We start from the raw sequence: 21850 nt of genomic DNA, 5'->3' as shown, positions 1-21850 counted from the left end.
TGTGCTGCAGTTTGTGTGTGTTGAGAGGTTGGGTTTACAATCGGTGGGGGCTGCTCGAAGGGCCTATCCTGTGCTGTATCTCTAAATTGATAAACCGATTACTATTTTGTATTTGCCGGGGGGTGGGGGGGGTTCTTACCTTGAAAGTTCCAATCCAGTCGTTCTTATGGGGTGTGATCCTGGGGGTCAAGGTGTAATTGCATTTTACAGCAACGTCTCTCGTGTACTGCTTTTCGACGTTGACAGAGATTACTTGGGCGAAGGTGCTGGACTATAGTGAAGAGGTGCCAGTCAATGACTCTTCGTTCATAGTGTCCAGACTGAGCAACAAAGAGAGAAACAAAATGTATTTAGCCCAGTGTCTGAGATCTCCTTCATAGAGGAAAAAAAACACCTTTATGATGCAAGACCACAGACGTAGGAACAGAATCAGGCCATTTGGGACTGCAGTTGGGAGGGTGAGTAGTTTCACGTTCCTCGGTATACACATCACTGAAGATCTCACCTGGATCGTACACACCGGCTATGTGGCAAAAAAAAGCACAACAGCCTCTCTTCCACCTCAGGCGACTGAAGAGGTTCGACACAAGTCCCCAAATCCTCAAGACCTTCTGCAGGGGCACCATTGAGAGCATCCTGACTGGCTGTATCACCGCCTGGTACGGGAACTGCACCAACCTTGATTGCTGGTCACTGCAGAGAGTAGTATGGACAGCCCAGCACATCTGTGGATGTGAACTTCCCTCCATTGAGGACATTTACAGCAGCAGGTGCAGAAAGGAAGATCATCGGGGACGCCAGTCACCCCCCCCCCCAACCATAAACTGTTTCTGCTGCTTCACTACCACAGCATTAAATCACCCCCCAACAACCATAAACTGTTTCTGCTGCTTCATTACCACAGCATTAAAGCCAGGATCAATACACTACGGGACAGCTTCTTTCTTCAAACTGATGGTGGCATCCGTTAGTCTCACAAGACCACGGATCCACGACTGGAAGGCTTCCAGGGCGCAGGCTTGGGCAAGGTTTTATGGAAGACCGGCAGTTGCCCATGCAACAAGTCTTCCCTCTCCACGACACCGACGTTGTCCAAGGGAAGAGCAAGGGCCGATACAACTTGGCACCGGTGTCATCACAGGAGCTGCCAGAATGAGGTTGAAGGCAGTGTCAGATTGCCTTAGGGACTCCAGCTCCGGATCTGTCCTCAGGATTTACACTCAAAACCTTTCTCATGAGTGGGTATGGCTGTAAGGCAGCGGAGGTTTGAAAGCAGAGTTTTCCCTCTCTTAGATGGACTGCCTTCCCAGGCTGATAAGCTCGATCTACCTGAAGCACTAGTTTTAAGGCGCCAGGACCTGCCTTTGCCCCTCCTCCTGTCAGTAGAAACAGTTCCGCTGGGCTTAGAGGCTAAGCCACACGAGAAGGCCAGGAGTTGAACTTGGTTGTCAGAGGCTATTTGAATCACGTGCCGTAAGGAGCACCTTTAGGTAGTGGGAGCTTGTCCCCATTACCACTCCTCGGCTTGACAACCTCAGGAACCAAACTTCTTCAAACTATTAGACTTTTAAATTCACATGTCTGTACACTGCGATAGAGTCAAAGATTTTTACTCCCTCACGTTGTGGGATGGATGCAAGATTTAAATAGACGCAAATTAAATTCAAATTCAAATCTCCACCACAATCCATTGAGGCTGATAAGAACCCAAGAAATAGGAGCAGGAGTAGGCCATCTGGCTGTCAAGCCTGCTCCACCATTCAATAAGATCATGGTTGATCTGGCCATGGACTCATCTCCACGATCCCGACTTTTCCCCATAACCCTTAATTCCCCTGCTCTGCAAAAATCTATCCAACCTTGTCTTCAATACATTTACTGGGGTAGCTTCCACTGCTTCATTGGGCAGAGAATTCCACAGATTCACCACTCTCTGGGAAAAGCAGTTTCTCCTCATCTCTGTCCTAAATCTACTCCCCCGAATCTTGAGGCCATGTCCCCTAGTTCTAGTCTCACCTATCAGTGGAAACAACTTTCCTGCCTCTATCTTATCTATCCCTTTCATAATTTTATATGTTTCTATAAGATCTCTTCTCATTCTTCCGAACTCCCGTCCCAGTCCCAGGCGACTCAATCTCTCCTCAAAATGTATTATCCCCCTCAACCCCATTCCCCTGTCTCCTCCTTGTATCTTTTGACACCCTTGCTATTTACAAGACAGGTGACTGCAGCCATTATTAATACTCTTCAGAGATTATCTGCCTGGCATCAGTGGTCGCATAACCAGGACTTGTGATCTGCACCGGCTGCTCATATGACCATCCACCACCTGCTCCTGTGGCTTCATGTGACCTAGATCTGGGAGGGTGGCGGGGGCTAAGCAGGTGCTACATCCTGCCCAAGGGTGAACTGCAGGCTAGTGGAGGGAAGGAGTGCCTTACACCTCCTTTGGTAGGGACGTATCTCCACCCGCCACCCGGAAGGCGGCAGTGGCAAATTACTTCTGAGGAAAAATATGCCAAGAACAATCATGGTCAAAGACCGTGATTCTGTGAAATGAATTCCATAGATTCATCACCCTCTGCCGAAAGAAATTCCTTCTCATCTCTGTTCTAAAGGGAGGACCTTCTATTCTGAGGCTGTGCCCACCATGTTCACTCTGTCGAGGCTTTTCACTATCTGACGGGTTTCAGTCAGATCCTCCCGTCTCAACTCTGGCGAGTACAGGCCCAGAGCAGAGTATTCCAATGCTCCTCACACGTTAACCCTTCCATCCCTGGGATCATCCTCGTGAACCTCCTCTCTAATGTCAGCACATCCTTGCTCAGATAAGGCTCCCAAAATTGCTCACAATACTCCAAGTGAGGCCTCACCAGTGCCCTATAAAGCCTCATCATCACATCCTTGCTTTCGTATTCTAGTCCTCTCCAGATGAATGCCCACATCACATTTGCCTTCCTCCCTGCTGATGTATCCAGCAACTTATCCTTTAGGTAATCCTGCGCGAGAACTCCCAAGTCCCTCTGTACATCCGGTTTTTAAAATTTTCTCCCTGTTTCAAAAATAGCCCATGCCTTTACTCCTTCTACCAAAGTGCATGTCTGTACACTTCCCGACACTGCATTCCACCTGCCACTTCTTTGTCCGTTCTCCTAATCTGTCCAAGTCCTCCCTGCTTCCTCAACACCACCGGCCCCCACTACCCGTCTTTGTATCGTCCACAAACTTGGCCACAAAGCCAGCAGTTCCGTCATCCAGGGATGACAGCTGGAGAGGTGAGGGAAGGATCTGAACACAGGGACTGCTTTTAAAAAAGAATTATCAAATCTGATCCTCATTTATCACCAAAGAAAATGAGACCAACTTGGATCAGTCTGTGCAAGGAAAGAAATTCAAACACAAGTGACATGAAAGGGAATGAAAAAGAAATTGCAGCGAACAAACTGTTTAAAACAGCCAGAAACACTGCAGCAGACCAGCATTTAAGATGGACAATGGTGGCAGACAGGATCTCATGAAAACCTGACATTCTCCTGACATTAATCATTCGGCATCTATTCAGTCAAAAAGTTGAGACTAGGAGTCAGACACAGTTTCTCATATTGAGAACAACAGATCTTACAACACACAAGGTGTACATTATACATGTGTGTGTATATATATATAGAGAGAGAGAGAGAGAGAGAGAGAGAGACACACACACACACACGCACACACACACACACACACACACACACACACACACGCACGCACACACACAGAGTGAGGGAGGTTAAAAATTTGCAGAACACTGTAGTAATTTTATGTATTGTACTGCACTGTAGCCACACAAAATAAAACAAGTTTCATGACATATATGAGTGACGATAAACCTGATTCCGATGTGGGTCTCCATTGTGGACTGAGAGTGGGAAGGGGGGCAGGGAGAGGGGAATCATGGTTGGGAAAAGGGTGGGAGTGGGAAGCATCAGAGAAACAATCCAGAATGATCGATAAACCAATTGTTTGGAATCAAATGACCTTGCCTGGTGTCTCAGGGCTGGGTGTGTCGGTACCCCCGCCAGACACACCTTCTCTGCCACCTGTCCCCACACCCCTACGGCGGTATTCCACACACAAAATTCCCAACATCCCTTTGCTCTCGCCGGATTTAAAAGCACGCTCTCAGTGCACGATGACAAACACAGTACTGTGTGCAGAAGTCTTGGGCACCCCAACTATATACAGGTGCCCGAGATGTTTGCACAGACTGTAAACAGCAGAATTAAGCCATTCAGCCCATCGAGTTTGCTCTGGAAGAGCAGAGAAAACAGGAGTACAGTTGAGCAGCGATAGGATCAATGTTCAGGCTGTGATACAACAAAAGGGTGTACATTTCATGGTGTGCCCAACTTGCTGGAACACAGATGGAAAAATCATACAACTCCCACGAACGGAAAATCCACCGGGGTGGGGCAGAAAGATCTGTTAGCAGTAAAATTATATCCCAACAACTGCCCAACACATTAACCAAAGAGAATAAATGAAATGTCCAAATCACTTCTACTGTTTTTGTGTGGGGGAAGATAGGGGAAGGGGGGGGGTTGTGGATTGATGTTCAATCTGACGTTTCTGTGTGGACAATCAGTTAGTTTTTGTGAGAGGGAGGGGATTCGGGAGGGGTTTGGGATTTGATGTTCAATCTGACGTTTCCCTGTGGATGATCTGTTCGTTTTTGTGTGAGTCAGGGGATTGCGGGGGGAGTTGGGGTATATGCCTAAGACATTTGCACAGTACTCTTCATATAAGTTGACTTGTAAATCTAATTGTTTATAGTATTTATTTTAAATAAATTAAATATGTAGTGCAGAAAGAGAGCAAAAACGATGAGGTAGTGTTCATGGGTTGATGGTCCGTTCAGAAATCTGATGGCAGAGGGAAAGAAGCTGTTCCTGAATCGCTGAGTGTGAGCCTTCAGGCTTTTGGACGGTAGCAATGAGAAGAGACCATGTCAGAGCAGATTCACCAGGATGCTGCCTGGTTTAGAGAGTATGCATTATGATCAGAGATGAAGGGAGCTAGGGCTTTACTCTTTGGAGAGAAGGAAGATGAGAGGAGACATGATAGAGGTGTACAAGATAATAAGAGGAATAGATAGAGTGGATAGCCAGCGCCTCTTCCCCAGGGCACCACTGCTCAATACAAGAGGACATGGCTTTAAGGTAAGGGGTGGGAAGTTCAAGGGGGATATTAGAGGAAGTTTTACTCAGAGAGTGGTTGGTGCGTGGAATGCACTGCCTGAGTCAGTGGTGGAGGCAGATACACTAGTGAAGTTTAAGAGACTACTAGACAGGTGTATGGAGGAATTTAAGGTGGGGGGTTATATGGGAGGCAGGGTTTGAGGGTCGGCACAACATTGTGGGCTGAAGGGCCTGTACTGTGCTGTACTATTCTATGTTCTATCTCCTGGGTGATGGATGTCGGTGTTCCCACATCACAATAGTGGCTGCACTTCAAACGTAAGCTGCAAAGAACCACCGACACTTCTAGACTGACCGCCATCCAGCCACCATTCCCGTGGGCTCAACTGTCAAACTGCTGGACATCAGTTCCCAGTTGTGTCGGCGTGACCGGGGGTGGCTGGTCAGGATCCTGTCAGGTCTCTCAGTCTTTTCTCCAGAGGGAGAGAGATCGATCGGAAAACTCGGGTCTGACGGGGAGATTTCTCTCTCTCTCTGATCTTCCGGCCGAATGAAACGCTCCCTGAACGAGCTGTCCCGAGGCTCCTCAGAGGAGGCTCTTCCAGACGGGAGCTCGGGGGCTGCGACTGCCAGCCACGGGGAAGATGGCTGCGAGACCCTGCAAGACGCTTCCCGAACCGACACCGTGATTCTCTGCCAAGCCCGTAAAGCCCGGGCCGAGATGATGAGGCGGAAGAGGTAACGACCAAATAAATGGCGGGCAATCCGGTATTGGGTGGGTGGGTCCGTCCGTCCGTCGCCGGTAGTGTTGTGGGTCGGTCCGCTCATCATCCACGTCGAGTTCCTAAATTTAGCCTCAGAATAGACGGTCGACCCTTGGGAGCAGAGATGAAGGAAAACATTTCCACCATTGACTAGATGGGCCGAAGGGCTCGCTGATGTACTGCAGTGCTGCCTGAGGAGGGCCCTCCTCGGCCAGAGGCGCCGAGTCTGTGGAAAGCGTTGTCACAAGATGGCGGACGAGGCCAAAGCGGGGTTGGTGCCGCCTTGTTGGGTCAGAGCTTCAGAGGTTATGGGGAGAAAGCTGGAGACTGGGGTGGAGAGAGAAAATAAAAGATCAGGGATTAAATATTACGTTTTCCTGCACTAGGAGCTTGCTGTGGTGTGTTTGTCAGGACTCAACATATGAAAAACTTTCAAAAATTATAAAGAATTGACTTTATTTCTTACATCCTTCACATACATGAGGAGTAAAATCCTTTACGTTATACAGAGAAACATAGAAAATAGGTGCAGGAGTAGGCCATTCGGCCCTTCGAGCCTGCAGTGCCATTCAGTACGATCATGGCTGATCATCCAACTCAGAACCCTGTACCTGCCTTCTCTCCATACCCCCGATCCCTTTAGCCACAAGGGCCATGTCTAACTCCCTCTTAAATATAGCCAGTGAACTGGCCTCAGCTGTTTCCTGTGGCAGAGAATTCCACAGATTCACCACTCTTTGTGTGAAGAAGTTTTTCCTCATCTTGGTCCTAAAAGGCTTCCCCTTTATCCTCAAACTGTGACCCCTCGTTCTGGACTTTCCCAACATCGGGAACAATCTTCCTGCATCTAGCCTGTCCAATTCCTTTAGCATTTTATATGTTTCAATAAGATCCCCCCTCAATCTTCTAAATTCCAGAAAGTACAAGCCTAGTCGATCCGGTCTTTCATCATATGAAAGTCCTGCCATCCCAGGAATCAATCTGGTGAACCTTCTTTGTACTCCATGGCAAGAATGTCTTTCCTCAGATTAGGGGACCAAAACTGCACACAATACTCCAGGTGTGGTCTCACCAAGGCCCTGTACAACTGCAGTAGTACCTCTCTGCTCCTGTACTCGAATCCTCTTGCTATGAATGCCAGTGTATGGGGTCTTTCTTTTTTGTATGTTAAATTTAAAATGGCTTCTTTGTGATGTTAAACGCTGAGAAAGTCTCGAGCTAGACGTTTGCTTGGGTTAATACAAATTGTAGGGTGTTATTAGCCAGTGGGTGTTCATGTGTCGTTTTTTTCGGATCTCTCTCTCTCCCTCCCTCCCTCTCCCTTTCTCTCTCTCCCTCCCTCTCCCCTCCCCTGTATCTCTCTTTCCCCCTCTCTCCCTCCCTCCTTCTCCCACTCACTTGCCACCTCTCTCACCCCCTCTCCACACCCCTCTCCCCCCTCTCCCACTCTCCCTCATTCACCCCCTCTCCCTCCCTCACTTTCGCTCCCCTCTCCCTCCCTCACTCTTACTCTCCCTCCCTCAGTCTTCCTCCCTACCTCACACTCCCCCTCTCCCTCCCTCCCTCACTCACCTCCTCTCCCTCCCTCACATTCCCTCTCCCTCACTCGCTCTCCCCCTCCCTCTCCCACTCTCCCCTCTCCCTCCCTCCCTCACGCTCCCCATCTCCCTCACACTCTCCCTCCCTCACTCTCCCCTCTCCCTCCTTCACACTCCCACTCCCTCCCTCACTCTCCGCTCACCCTCCCTCCCTCACTTTCCCCCTCTCACTCCCTCCCTCATGCTCCCTGTCTCCCTCACTGTCTTCTCTCCCTCACTCCCTCACTCTCCCCCTCCCTCACCCTTCTCCTCTCCCTCCCATCCTCACTCTCCCCACCCTCCCTCACTCTCCCCTCCCTCACTCACTCTTCCCTCTCCCTCCCTCACTCTCTCCATCCCTCACTCTCCCCTTCTGTCCCACACTCTCCCCCTCTGCCTCTCTCCCTTACCCTCCCTCCCAAACTCTCCCCCTCCCTCCCTCACTCACTCTCCCCCTCCCTCCCTCACTCACTCTCCCCCTTTCCTTCCCTCACTCCCATCTCCCCCACCCCCTCTCTGAGACCACAGACCATCACACGTCCACTGACCATCCCCCACCCCTCTCTGAGACCACGGACCATCACACATCCCCTGACCGTGTCTCACCCCTCTCTGAGACCACAGACCATCACACGTCCCCTGACCGTGTCGCACCCCCTCTCTGAGACCACGGACCATCACATGTCCCCTGACTGTATCCCACCCCCTCTCTGAGACCACGGACCATCACACCCCCCCTAACAGTGTCCCACCCCCGCTCTGAGACCACGGACCATCACACGTCCCCTGACCGTCCCCCACCCCCTCTCAGAGATCACAGACCATCACACGTTCCCTGACCGTGTCCCACCCCTTCTGAGACCACAGACCATCACACGTCCCCTGACCGTGTCCCACCCTCTGTATCCCTCTCCCTCCCTCCCTCCCTCTCCCCCTCCCTCCCTCCCTCTCCCTCTCCCTCCCTCTCCCTCCTCCTCTCTCCCCTCCCCCTCACTCTCTCTCTTTCCCTCGTCCTCCTCTCCCCTGAATCTCTTTCTTCCCCTCTCCCTCCCTTTATATCCCTCTCCCTCCCTCCCCCTCCGCTCCTCTGTATCTCTCTCTCTCTCCCCCTCTCTCCCTTCATCCTTTCCCATCTCCCCCACTCACCCTCCCCCTCCCCTCTCTCCCTCCCTCTCAGTCTCCCCCTCTCTTCCTCCCTCCTTCTCCCACTCACGCGCCACCTCTCTCACCCCCCTCTCCACTCACCTCTCCCCTACCCCTCTCTCTTTCCCCCTCCCTCTCCCTCCCCCCTCGCCCTTTCCACTCCCTCTCTCCGTCCGTCCTTCTCCCTCTCCCTCGCCACCTTTCTCACCCCTCTCTCTCACCCCCTCTCTCTCACCCCCTCTCTCCCATCCCCCTCTCTCCCATCCCCCTCTCCCCTCTCTCTCCCAGCCTCTCCCCCTCTCTACGTGCCTCCTTCTCCCTCTCCCTTGTCACCTCTCTCACCCCCTCTCTTTCCTCTCCTCTCCCCCCTTCTCACCACCTCTCTCCCCCTCCCCGCTTGCCCTCCCCTCTCTCCCTCTCTCTCTTTCTCCCCCTCTCCCCCCTCTCCGTCTCTCCCCCCTCTCCATCTCTGCCCCTCTCTCCCTCTCTTTGTCTCTCCTTCTCCCTCTCCGCCACCTCTCTCACCCCCTCTCTTCCCTCTCCTCTCCCCCTCCCTCTCCCTCCTTCCCTCCCTCTTTTGCCGTCCCTCTATCTCGCTCCCTCCATCCCTCCCTCACTCTACCCCTCTCCCTCCCTCCCTCACTCTCCCCCTCCCTCACTGTCCCCACTCCGTCCCTCAGTCTCACTCCCTCCCTCACTCTCCCCCTCCCTCCCTGACTCTCCCCTCCCTCATTCTCTGTCTCCCTTCTGCACTCTCCCCCTCCCTCCCTCCCTCACTTTCCCCTCTCCCTCCCTCACTCCCTCCCTATCACCCTCTCTCCCCCTCCCTCTCCCCCTCCCTCTCCCCCTCCCTCACTCCTCTCTCCCTCACTCCCCCTCACTCTCCCCTCTCTCCCTCACTTTCCCCCTCCCTTCCTCACTTTCCCCTCCCTTCCTCACTCTCCCTCTCACTCCCTCACTGTCCCCCTCCCTCCCTCACTGTCTCCACTCCGTCCCTCAGTCTCCCTCCCTCACTCTCCCCCTCCCTCCCTGACCTTCCCCTCCCTCCCTCATTCTCTGCATCCCTCTCTCACTCTTGCCCTCTCCCTCCCTCACTCTCACCCTCTCCCTCCCTCACTCTCCCCCTCCCTCCCTCAATCTCCCCTTTCCCTTCTGCACTGTCCCCTCCTCCCTCAATCCTTCTCTCCCTCTCCCTCCCTCACTCCCTATCACCCTCTCTGTCCCTCACTCTCCCCCTCCCTCACTCTCCCCTCTCTCCCTCACTTTCCCCCTCCCTTCCTCACTTTCCCCTCCCTTCCTCACTCTCCCCCTCACTCCCTCACTGCCCCCTCCCTCCCTCACTGTCTCCACTCTGTCCCTCAGTCTCCCTCCCTCCCTCACTCTCCCCCTCCCTCCCTCATTCTCTGCATCCCTCTCTCACTCTCGCCCTCTCCCTCCCTCACTCTCGCCCTCTCCCTCCCTCACTCTCCCCCTCCCTCCCTCACTCTCCCCTCTCCCTTCCGCACTGTCCCCTCCTCCCTCAATCCCTCTCCCCCTCTCCCTCCCTCACTCTCCCCTCTCCCATCCTCATTCTCCCCTCTCCCTCCCGCACCGTCCCCTCCTCCCTCACTCCCTCACTATCACCCTCTCTGTCCCTCACTCTCCCCTCTCTCCCTCACTCTCCCCCTCACTCTCCCTCCTCCCTCACTCTCCCCTCCATCCCTCACTCTCCCCCTCCATCCCTCACTCTCCCTCCTCCCTCACTCTCCCCCTCCATCCCTCACTCTCCCCCTCCATTCCTCACTCTCCCCTCTCCCTCCCTCACTTTCCCCTCCCTCCCTCACTCTCCCCTCTCCCTCACTCACTCTCCCTCTCCATCCCTCACTCTATCCCTCTCCCTCCCTCACTCTCGCTCCCCTCTCCCTCCCTCACTCTTATTCTCCCTCCCTCAGTCTTCCTCCCTACCTCACACTCCCCCTCTCCCTCCCTCCCTCACTCATTCCATCTCCCTCCCTCACATTCCCTCTCCCTCACTCACTCTTCCCCTCCGTCCCTCACTCTCCCCCTCTCCCTCCCTCCCTCATGCTCCCCATCTCCCTCACTCTCTCCTCTCCTTCCCTCCCCCTCCTCTCCCTCCCTCACTCTCCACTCTCCCTCCTGCACTGTCCCCAACTCACTCCCTCACTCTCACCCTCTTCCTCCCTCACTCTCCCCCTCTCCCTCACTCACTCTCCCTCTCCATCCCACACTCTCCCCCTCTCCCTCCCTCACTCTCCACTCCCTCCCCCACTCTCCCCCTCTCCCTCACTCACTCTCCTTCCCTCTACCCTCTCCCTCCCTCCCTCCCTCGCTCTCCCCTATACCTACCTCACTCTCCCTCCCCGTCCCTGATTCTCCCACTCTCCCTCCCTCCCTCACTCACCCCCTCTCCCTCCCTCACCCATACCCTCTCACTCCCTCACTCTCCCAACCCCTCCCTCACTCTCCTCTCTCCCTCCCTCACTCTTACTCTCCCTCTCTCACTCTCCCCTCCCTCCCTCACCCCGTCCCTCCCTCACTCTCCCTTCGACCTCCCTCACTCTCCCCCTCCCTCCCTCACTGTCCCCACTCTGTCACTCAGTCTCCCTCCTTCTCTCTCCCCCTCTCCCTCCCTCACTCTCCCCCTCCCTCCTTGACTCTCCCCCTCATTCTCTGCCTCCCTCCCTCACTCTCCCCCTCTCCTTCCCTCACTCTCCCCCCTCACTTTCCCCTCCCTCCCTCACTCTCCTCTCTCCCTCACTCACTCTCCCTCTCCATCCCTCACTTACCCGTCTCCCTCCCTCACTCTCCCACTCTCCCTCCCTCCCTCACTCACCCCCTCTCCCTCTCTCACTCTCGCTCCCCTCTCCCTCCCTCACTCTTACTCTCCCTCCCTCAGTCTTCCTCCCTACCTCACACTCCCCTCTCCCTCCCTCACATTCCCTCTCTCTCACTCACTCTCCCCTTCCCTCTCTCACTCTCCTCTCTCCCTCCCTCCCTCATGCTCCCATCTCCCTCACCCTCTCCCTCCCTCACTCTCCCCTCTCCCTCCCTCACTCTCCCACTTTCTCCCTCACTCTCCCCTCACCCTCCCTCCCTCACTCTCCCCTCTCACTCCCTCCCTCATGCTCCCCGTCTCCCTCACTCTCCTCTCTCCCTCACTCTCCCTCCCTCCCTCACTCTCCCCTCTCCCTCCTTCACTCTCTCCTCTCGACTCCCTCACTCTCCCACTCTCCCTCCCTCACTCTCCTCTCTCCCTCCCTCACTCCCTCACTCTCCCCCCTCCCTCACCCTCCTCCTCTCCCTCCCACGCTCATTCTTCCCCTCTTCTTCCCTCACTCTCCCCCCTTCCTCCCTCACTCTCTCTCCATCCCTCACTCTCCCCCTCTGTCCCACACTCTCCCCCTCTGTCCCTCACTCTCCCTTCCCTTACACACCCTCTCCCTCCCTCACCCACACCCCCTCCCTCCCTCACTCCCCCCTCCCTCCCTCACTCTCCCTCCCTCGCCCACTCTCCCCATCCCCCACTGTCCCCCTCTGCCTCACTCCCTTATCCTCCCTCCCTCCCAAACTCTCCCCTCTCCCTCCCTCACTCTCCCCCTCTCCTTCCCTCAGTCCCATCTCCCCCGCCCCCTCTCTGAGACCACGGACCATCACATGTCCCCGACCGTGTCCCACCCTCTGTATCTCTCTCTCTCCCTCTCCCCTCTCTCCCCCTCCTCCTCCCCTCCCCTGAATCTCTCTCTCCCCCTCACTCCCCCTCTTTATATCCCTCTCCCTCCCTCCCACTCCGCTCCTCTGTATCTATCTCTCTCCCCCTCTCTCCCTCCATCCTTTCCCATCTCCCCCACTCACCCTCCCCCTCCCCTCTCTCCCTCCCTCTCTCTCCCGTTCTCTCTCTCCCTCCCTCTCACTCCCCCCCTCTCTCCCTCCTTCTCCCACTCAAGCGCCACCTCTCTCACCCCCTCTCCACTCACCTCTCCCCTACCCCTCTCCTCCTCCCTCTTCCTCCCCCTCACCCTCTCCACTCCCTCTCTCCGTCAATCCTTCTCCCTCTCCCTTGCCACCTCTCTCACCCCTCTCTCTCACCCCCTCTCTCCCATCCCCCTCTCTCCCTCTCTCTCCCAGCCTCTCCCCCTCTCTACGTGCCTCCTTCTCCCTCTCCCTCGCTACCTCTCTCACCCCCTCTCTTTCCTCTCCTCTCCCCCCTTCTCACCACCTCTCTCCCCCCTCCCCGCTTGCCCTCCCCTCTCTCCCTCTCTCTTTCTCCCCCCCTCCCCCCTCCCCCCCTCCATCACTGCCCCTCTCTCCCTCCCTCTCTCTCCCTCTCTTCCTCTCTTTGTCCCTCCTTCTCCCTCTCCCTCGCCACCTCTCTCACCCCCTCTCTCCCCTCTCCTCTCCCCCTCCCCCTCCCCGCTCACACTCTCCCCCCTCCCTCCCTCCCTCCCTCTCTTGCCATCCCTCTCTCTCGCTCCCTCCATCTCTCCCTCCCATCGCATCCCCCTCTCCCCCTCTCCCCCTCTCCCCATCTCCCTCCATCTCCCTCCATCCCTTCCTCCCTCCCTTCTCCCTCTCTCCCTCCCTCCTCCCACTCTCCCTTCCTCCCCATCTCCCTTCCTCCCCCCTCTCTCTCTCCTTCCCTCCCTCTCTCCCTCCCCCTCTATATCTCTCCCCCCCCTCCCCGTCTCTCTCCCCCTCTCCCTCCATCTCTCCTCTCCCTCACTCTCTCCCCCTCTCCCCCCTCCCTCTTTATATCCCTCTCGCTCCCTCCATCTCTCCCTCCCATCGCATTATCCCTCGCCATCCCCCTCTCCCCTCTCCCTTTCTCCCTCCATCTCCCCCTCTCCCTCCCTCTCCCCCTTCCTCCCCCTCTCCCTCCCTCCCTTCCTCCCCCTCTCTCCCTTCCTCCCCTCTCTCCCTTCCTCTCCCTCTCCCTCCATCTCCCCCTCTCCCTTCCTCCCCCTCCCCCTCCCCTTCCCCCTCGCGCTCTCCCTCTCCCTCTCCTCTCCCTCCCTCTCTCCCCTCCTCCTTTCAACTTCCCTGTCCCCCTCCCATCCCTCCCACCCTCTTCCTCTCACCCTCCCTCTCCCATCCTTTTCTCTCCCTCCCTCCTTCCCTCCCTCTCTCTTTCTACCTCCTTCCCCACCTCTCTATCTGATTCTCTTCCTCTCACTCTCCCCCCCTCCCACCTCTCCCCCTCTCCCTCCCTCCCTCTCTTACTCCCTCCCTCCATCTCCCTCTTTCCCCATCCCCCAGCCTAAGAGAGAATTGCCCCTTGCAGCAAGAAATTGCCCCTGTTTACCCCCTATTTCTCTATTCATTGAGATAGTGGGGAGTGGGCCGTTCCGACCTCACTGAGCCACGCTGCCCTGCAACCCTCTGAATTTAACCCTGGCCCCATCACAGACCCACCCACAACAACCCACCCACCTACCCAGCGGTAGGTCTTTGGGAGTGTGGGAGGGAACCGGAGGGACACCTGCTCGTCCACGGGGAGGGGACGGTACATCTCCTTACGGCAGCGGCGGAAATTGAAGCCGCTGGCGGCGGCACTGTAATGCGCTGTGCTGACCACTACTCTACCTTGGTGGGAGGATGATTACCTGTCTGTGTTCGAATGTTCCCATATGAACGGGGGGGCGGGGGAAGAGAGAGGGAGAGGAAGAAAGAGAGGGAATGAGTGAGAGAGAGGGAGAAAGTGATAGGAATGGGAAGAGAGGGGGAGTGGGAGTGTGGGAGAGAGGGAGAGAGAGGGAATGAGGGAGAGAAGGAGAAAGGCAGAGAGGGGAGAAGGGAACGGAGAGAGACGGGGAGAGAAGGAGTGAGGGAGAGGCAGGGAAAGAGAGAGAGAGACTCTGATCTCACATTACAGCACCTATGTTAAAGATGAAAGGTAACAGAACAATTTATTTAGTTCTAATGACCTCATAGTGATTCTTTTCAACTACACACAACTTTCACCCCTCCCTCTTCACACCCACATTACTGACTTCCAGCTAACGAATACACATTAGCCCTGTCTTGTTTTCCATTTAGCTGTGCTTCATGCTTCTTAGGAACCCATTGTTTGGGGCTGCATTTTGAGTTTATTGTACAGTCCATACTCAGATTGACGGCTGCAGTCAGTTGCTGAAGTTATTTGCTCTTCATGCTAACTCCATTGATCCACACTGATCGTATGGAGGCCATTGGCCATTGTCAGTGGGAAAAATGTGGGGTATTTTATGAGGAAAGATATGAGGTTTAAGTAACTACTGTTGCCTTTCTGCTTTGAGGCAGTGTTCTTGTGAATGTGTCTGTCTCTCTGTATCTTTTATTTCAGATGAATATGGATTAATCTTTCCAACTGCAAGCAATCCAGTGGTGAGTATGTGCAGTTCCCTTCAACTCTGCGTGTAACCTGCATCCTATTTCTGGTTGTATACGTCCGTTTGTTCATTCGTTACGTGCCCTTCCTGGATGACGTGGGTGATCACGGTCTTTCCGTGGCCATGACTGTCCTTGGCAAGTTTCTCTACAGAAGTGGTTTGCCATCGCCTTCTTCTGGGCAGCGTCTTAACAAGATGGGTGAAATCCCAGCCATTATCAATACTCTTCAGAGATGGTCAGTGGCTGCATAGCTTCTGATATAGGCCCGCTGCTCATGCCTGTTCCCATGGCTTCACCTGACCCTGATTCGAGGCTTGGGGGGTGCGGGAGAGTGGGGGGGGGCGCTGCTAAACAGGTGTTACACCTTGCCCAAGGGTGACCTGCAGGCTAGCGAAGGGAAGGAACGCCTTCCACCTCCTTTGGTAGAGACATGCCTCCACCCAAATGCATACTGAGCTGTTGCAAAAACTGCGGAGATAATTGCCTGGTGTTGATGATCTACAGCTCGGCGAGGCCACCTTCAGGATAGAGGACAAGCAAGCATCTTGCATCCCATCTGGGAAGCCTCCAGCATCGACCTGGAACTTAGGATATAGAACAGTACGTGAGTTCAAAGAAGAGATAGGCCATCCCTACTTTGTGCAGTTTCTGGTGATCTCTTTCGTATCAGGGTGTGCAGGTGTCCCCAGTCTGGATTAAGTTAACAGGGAGTAATCCTATTCTAGGTGCTCTAACTTTATGGAGCCAATTCATATTCTTAGGCTTAGTTATTAGAGTGAATTTGGGGAGTAGGTGTTGCTTTTAGGCCTAGTTCATAGGCTTCGTTTAGACTGTTAAAGCCCTTTTGGCCCTCAGCGTTGTGCTGATCCAATGAAATGGTCAATTAAGCCAGTCTCCTCTGCCGACCCAATGTCCATATCCCTCTATTTTCCTCGCAGTCAGGGGCCTATCTAAATATCTCCAAAAAAATCCCAAACGTTTCTGCCTCTACCACCACCCAAGGCAGTGCATTCCAGGGACCCACCACCTTCTATGTGGGGAAAAATAAACTTGCCCTCACATCCCCTTTGAAGCTACCCACTCTTACTTTAAGTGCATGCCCTTTGGTATTAGACGTTTCAACCCTGGGAAAAAGATACTGCCTGTCTACACGCCCCATGCCCCTCATAATCTTACACATCTCTATCAGATCTCCCCCGCACCTCTGAAGTTAATTTTCTCTAACTTCCAGTAATTTTTCCCCTTCCCCTTACCTCTTCTTCAATTCTTCACTCTGGCATCTTTTCTCCACTTCACCTGCCTATCAATCTTCTGCTGGTTTCCCTCTTCCTTCTTTTTCTCCCATGGCCCTCTCTCCTCTCCTATCAGATTCCTTCTTCAGCCCTTTACCTTTCCCACCTATCACCTCCCAGCTCTTTATTTCATCCTCCGTTCCCCCCCCCCACACACCCACACACCTGGCTTCACCTATCACCTTCCAGCTTGTACTCTTTCCCCTCCACACCTTCTTACCCCCCCCCCCTTTCCTTTCCAGACCTGATGAAGGGGCCTCGGCCCAAGACGCCGGCTGTTCAATCCTCTCCACAGATGCTGCCTGACCTGCTGAGCTCCTCCAGGATTTTGTGTGCGCTGCTCTGGATTTCCAGCGTCAGCAGGATCTCTTGTGTTAAAGTTAGTGGGGGACCGCAGCACCCGTTATAACGGGAGATTTTGTGTTCATGTGAATAGGGAGCTCAGTGTGTATTCCGTGGCTCACAACTGTTTAGGCTGAACAAATAAACCCGTCCCCATGCTCAATTGGGTGATTCATCCGGGGGAACGATGGGAGCATCTATGTTGGGAAATAAAGAGTTGCCACTTCCGGCTGGAGACCCTTTGTCAGGACTGGAAAGGAAGAGAGAAGAGGCCAGGATAAGAAGGACGGGGAGGTGGGGGGAAGGAGGACAAGCTGGGACAGATCTTCCCCGGCTGCAGAAGGAAACAGGGGCAAGAATTTCACAGAATTTGCCCCAGAAGATGGGTTGGAAGGTTGCGTCATCCTCATTCGCCAAAGTTCTTGCCTCCTCTCCTGAGCCTGCACTTGGAGATGAATGCCAAGACCCCTGAGTTGGTGTGCAGGAGATTTGTTCGAGGGCTTCAGCTGCAGGGAGAGAGACTGGGGAAGCTGTTGCATTGAGCGACGGAGGAGTAAACAAGGTTATTCTATAAGATTTTACTGTAAACATCTGAAAACGTTGCCACAGTGCCAGGGAAGGGAGCCATTTCAGCGTGAGGGGTGAGGTGAGTCTGGCCATAGTAATCTCTGCGGCATTCACTAAATGCTAGAGGAACTCAGCACGTCAGGCAGCATCTCTGCCGGCTGGTGGTGTGGTGGCATCCGCACCGCACTTCCAGCCGAGTGGCAGTTCGAGTCCGGCCGGCTCCTTGCACGCCTTCCATCCGTGCTGGGTTGAGCGTCAAGCTAGCGACTCGGCCTGGTAAAAAACAGACAGACAGACAGGTGTGAACGAAACGGCAAGGTTACCGCCCAATGCGCCATGAGCCGCGGAGAGGAACAACTAAAACAGTCGACGTTTCGGGCCGAGGGCCTTCATCAGGACTGGAAATGAGATGAGGTGGGGTAGGAGAAGAAGAAGTACAAGGTGGCAGGTGAACGGTGATAGAAGGGGTGGGGGTGAAGTAAAGAGCTGGGAGGTCGATTGATGAAAGAGATAAAAGGCTGGAGAAGGGGGAATCTGATAGGAGAGGACAGAAGGCCTTGGAAGAAAGGGAAGGGAGAGGAGCACCTGAGGGAGGTAAGGAGATGAGGTGAGAGAGAGAAATGGGGATGAGAAACGGGGAAGGGGAAGGGTGGTGGGGGGGGGGCGGGAAATTTGCAGAAGTTCGAGAAATCAATGTTCATTCTATCAGGTTGGAGGCTACCCAGACGGAATATAAGGTGTTGCTCCTCCAACCTGAGTGTGGCCACATCTTGGCAGTAGAGGAGGCTGTGACTGACGTGTCTGAATGGAAATGGGAAATAGAATTGAAATTGGTAGCCACCGGGAGATCCCACTTTTTCAGGCAGACGGAGTGTTTATTGCTCGGTGAAGCGGTCTCCCAGTCCGCATTGGGTCTCACCGATATACAGGAGGCCACACCCGGAACAACAGGTAGTCGACCCCAACAGACTCACAAGTGACGTGTCGCCTCACCTGGAAGGACTGTTTGGGCCCTGAATGGTAGTGATGGAGAGTGTGGGGGCAAGTGTGGCACTTGTTCCGCTTGCAAGGGTAAGTGCCAGGAGGAAGATCAGTGGGGAGGGACAAGTGGACAAGAGAGTCGTGTAGGATTCGATCCCTGCTGAAAGCGGAAAGTGGGGAGAAGGGAAAGATGTGCTTGGTGGTGGGATCCCGTTAGAGATGGTGGAAGTTGCGGAGAATTATGTGCTGGACGCGGAGGCTGGTGGGGTGGTAGGTGAGGACAAGAGGAAATCTCTCCCTGCAGGGGCGGCATGAGGATGGGGTGAGAGCAGACATTCGTGAAATGGAAGAGAGGTGAGGGCAGCATTGATGTTGGAGGAAGGGAAGCTCTTTTCGATGAAGAAGGAGGACATCTCCTTCGTTCTGGAATGAAAAGCCTCATTCTGAGAGCTGATACGGCACAGCCAGAGGAACTGAGAGAAGGGGATGTCATTTTTACAAGTGACAGGCTGGGAAGAGGTATAGTTCAGGTAGCTGTGAAAATGAGTAGGTTTATAAAAGATATCAGCAGATAAACTTTCTGCAGAGATAGAGACAGAGAGATCAAGAAAGAGAAGGGAAGTGTTGGAAATGGACCAGGTAAATTTGAGGGCAGCATGGAAGTTGTAAGCAAAGTTGATGAAGTGGACGAGTTCAGCACTGGTGCAGGAAGCAGCACTAATGCAGTTATCGAAGTAGTGTAGGAAGAGTTGGGGCATGATACCAGTGTAAGCTTGGAACATAGACTGTTCCACGTAGCCGATGAAAAAGCAGGCATAACTGGGACCCCCGTGAGTGCTCGTGGCTTCACCTTTTAGTTTGAAGGAAGTGGGAGGAGCCAGAGGAGAATTTGTTGAGGGTGGGGAACAGTTCTGCCAGAGGGAGGAGAGTGGTGGTGGAGGGGAACAGGTTGGGTCTGGTGCCCAGAAAGAAGCAGAGAGCTTTAAGGCTGATGGGGGCTGGAGGTATGTAGGGACTGGACATCCGTAATGAAAATGAGACGACCAGGGCTAGGGAACTTGAAGTCATTGAAAAGATGAAGAGCGAGTGATGGGTCTACCTGGACAAGTAGGTTTGTGGATCTTGGGTAGGAGGTAGAAATGGGAGGTGCAGGTTGAGGGAACAATGAGGTTGGTGGAGGTGGGTTGCAGATCCCCAGAGTCAATATGGTTGGTGATGGTGTGGGGGACAATGGCCTGGTGCTCCTTAGTGGGGTCCTGTTCCAGGGGTAAATAAGAGCAGAGCTGACGCTGGGGCTCAGCAAGGTAGAGGTCAGTTCACCAGACTACTACAGGACCTCCCTAATCTGCGGGTTTGATGGTGAGGGTGGGATTAGTGCGGAGGCAGTGCAGAGCGGAGTGTTGAGAAGGAGTGAGGTTGGAATTGGAGAGGAATGTTGAAGTCGAGACGGTTGATGTCCCATCGGCAGTTGGCAATGGAAAGGTCCAGAGCAGGCAAAAGACCAGGGTGGGGTGTCCAGGAGGAGGAGGAGGGTTAAAGATGGGAGAAGAGGTCACTGGTGTGGGGTGGGGCGTCCTCGCCTAAGAAATAGGCTTGGAGACGGAGATGGCAGAGGAAGAGCTCGGCATCACGGTGGGCGCGGAACTCACTGAGGTGTGGGTGTGGGGGGTCCGAGGACAGAACGGTCTGCCTCAAAGAGGGAGGTTGGAAGGAATTGTGAAGAGCCGGCACGGATGAGAGCTGGGATTGGAGTGGGGGAGGGGGTTGGTAGTGTCTGAGGAGAGGGGAGGATTGAGGTGTTCAGGGAAGGTGATAGATGGGTGAATAGGAGAGAACTCGTAGCGGGGGAGCCAAGATGGAATATATTGTGTGTGTTGCTCTGAATTTATAGTATCTGTTGAACCTCTTGTGTTTAATCTCTGGTGTGTTTCTGGTTTTTAATTGTGAGGAGAGTTAATTTGCTCCAAAAACAATAATTCAACCTCAGGGATAGAAGAGCTTCAGGAGTCTATTCAGCAGTGGTGGGAATTGAACCCGGGTCGCCGGTACAGTAAAGCGTTGCGTGGACCGCTACGCTACCGGGCCGCCCCACGGTTCACTTGGAATCCAGCACTGTGTATGGAGTGTATGATGGACGGGATTGTGTTAAAAATAAATCCAGCGCACCCCTTGGCTGGCGGGGTGGAGATACGTCTCTAGCAAAGGAGGAGTGAAGCGCTCTTTCCCTCCGCCAGCCTGTAGGTCACCCTTGGGCAAGGTGTAATACCTGCCACCTGCCTAGCCCCCCAGTCTGGGTTATGTGAGGCTAAGGGAGCAGCTGGTGGATGGTTGTATGAGCAGCCGGTACAGATCACAAGTCCAGGTTATGCCACCACTGATGCCAGGCAGACAATCTCTGAAGAGTATTGATAATGGCTGGGGGGGGGGCTCAGACGTCTTGTAAAGACACTGCCCAGAAGGCGGCAGTGACAAACCACTTGTGTAGAAAATTTTGCCAAGAACAATCATGGTCATGGAAAGACTGTGATTGCCCACATCACACGACACGGTGCATAATGGTGACGTCATATGACATGGCACATATGTAAAAAGGAAAAGACTGGTAAAGACAAATGTAGGTCCCCTGCAGACAGAAACAGGTGAATTGATTATGGGGAGCAAGGACATGGCAGACCAATTGAATAATTACTTTGGTTCTGTCTTCACTAAGGAGGACATAAATAATCTTCCAGAAATAGTAGGGGACAGAGGGTCCAGTCAGATGGAGGAACTGAGCGAAATACATGTTAGTAGGGAAGTGGTGTTAGGTAAATTGAAGGGATTGAAGGCAGATAAAGCCCCAGGGCCAGATGGTCTGCATCCCAGGGTGCTTAAGGAAGTAGCCCAAGAAATAGTGGATGCATTAGTGATAATTTTTCAAAACTCATTAGATTCTGGACTAGTTCCTGAGGATTGGAGGGTGGCTAATGTAACTCCACTTTTTAAAAAAGGAGGGAGAGAGAAACCAGGGAATTATAGACCAGTTAGCCTAACGTCGGTGGTGGAGAAACTGCTGGAGTCAGTTATCAAGGATGTGATAACAGCACATTTGGAAAGCGGTGAAATGATCGGACAAAGTCAGCATGGATTTGTGAAAGGAAAATCATGTCTGACGAATCTCATAGGATTTTTTGAGGATGTAACTAGTAGAGTGGATAGGGGAGAACCAGTGGATGTGGTATATTTAGATTTTCAGAAGGCTTTTGACAAGGTCACACACAGGAGATCAGTGTGCAAACTTAAAGCACACGGTATTGGGGGTAAGGTATTGGTGTGGGTGGAGAGTTGGTTAGCAGACAGGAAGCAAAGAGTGGGAATAAACGGGACCTTTTCAAAATGGCAGGCGGTGACTAGTGGGGTACCGCAAGGCTCAGTGCTGGGACCCCAGTTGTTTACAATATATATTAATGACTTGGATGAGGGAATTAAATGCAGCATCTCCAAGTTTGCGGATGACACGAAGCTGGGTGGCAGTGTTAGCTGTGAGGAGGATGCTAAGAGGATGCAGGGTGACTTGGATAGGTTGGGTGAGTGGGCAAATTCATGGCAGATGCAATTTAATGTGGATAAATGTGAAGTTATCCACTTTGGTGGCAAAA

At 53.6% G+C, this 21850-nt stretch overlaps 1 protein-coding gene across 1 annotated transcript in view; it reads left to right on the top strand.

Annotated features, from left to right (window-relative positions):
- The first annotated feature begins 17640 nt into the window (after nucleotides 1–17640).
- The window catches only part of LOC140206247 (uncharacterized), a 70779-nt gene continuing 66569 nt past the window's right edge, over nucleotides 17641–21850 (top strand). Inside the window, exon 1 of the mRNA XM_072274566.1 lies at nucleotides 17641–17724. Coding sequence (XP_072130667.1) covers nucleotides 17641–17724 — 84 coding nt within the window. The remainder of the gene's footprint in view (nucleotides 17725–21850) is intronic.

This window comes from Mobula birostris, chromosome 12, assembly GCF_030028105.1.
Source record: "Mobula birostris isolate sMobBir1 chromosome 12, sMobBir1.hap1, whole genome shotgun sequence".
In the NCBI taxonomy this organism is placed as follows: domain Eukaryota; kingdom Metazoa; phylum Chordata; class Chondrichthyes; order Myliobatiformes; family Myliobatidae; genus Mobula; species Mobula birostris.
The sequence above is the reverse complement of the archived record's forward strand: the minus strand, read 5'-3'. Positions and strand labels throughout refer to the sequence as shown.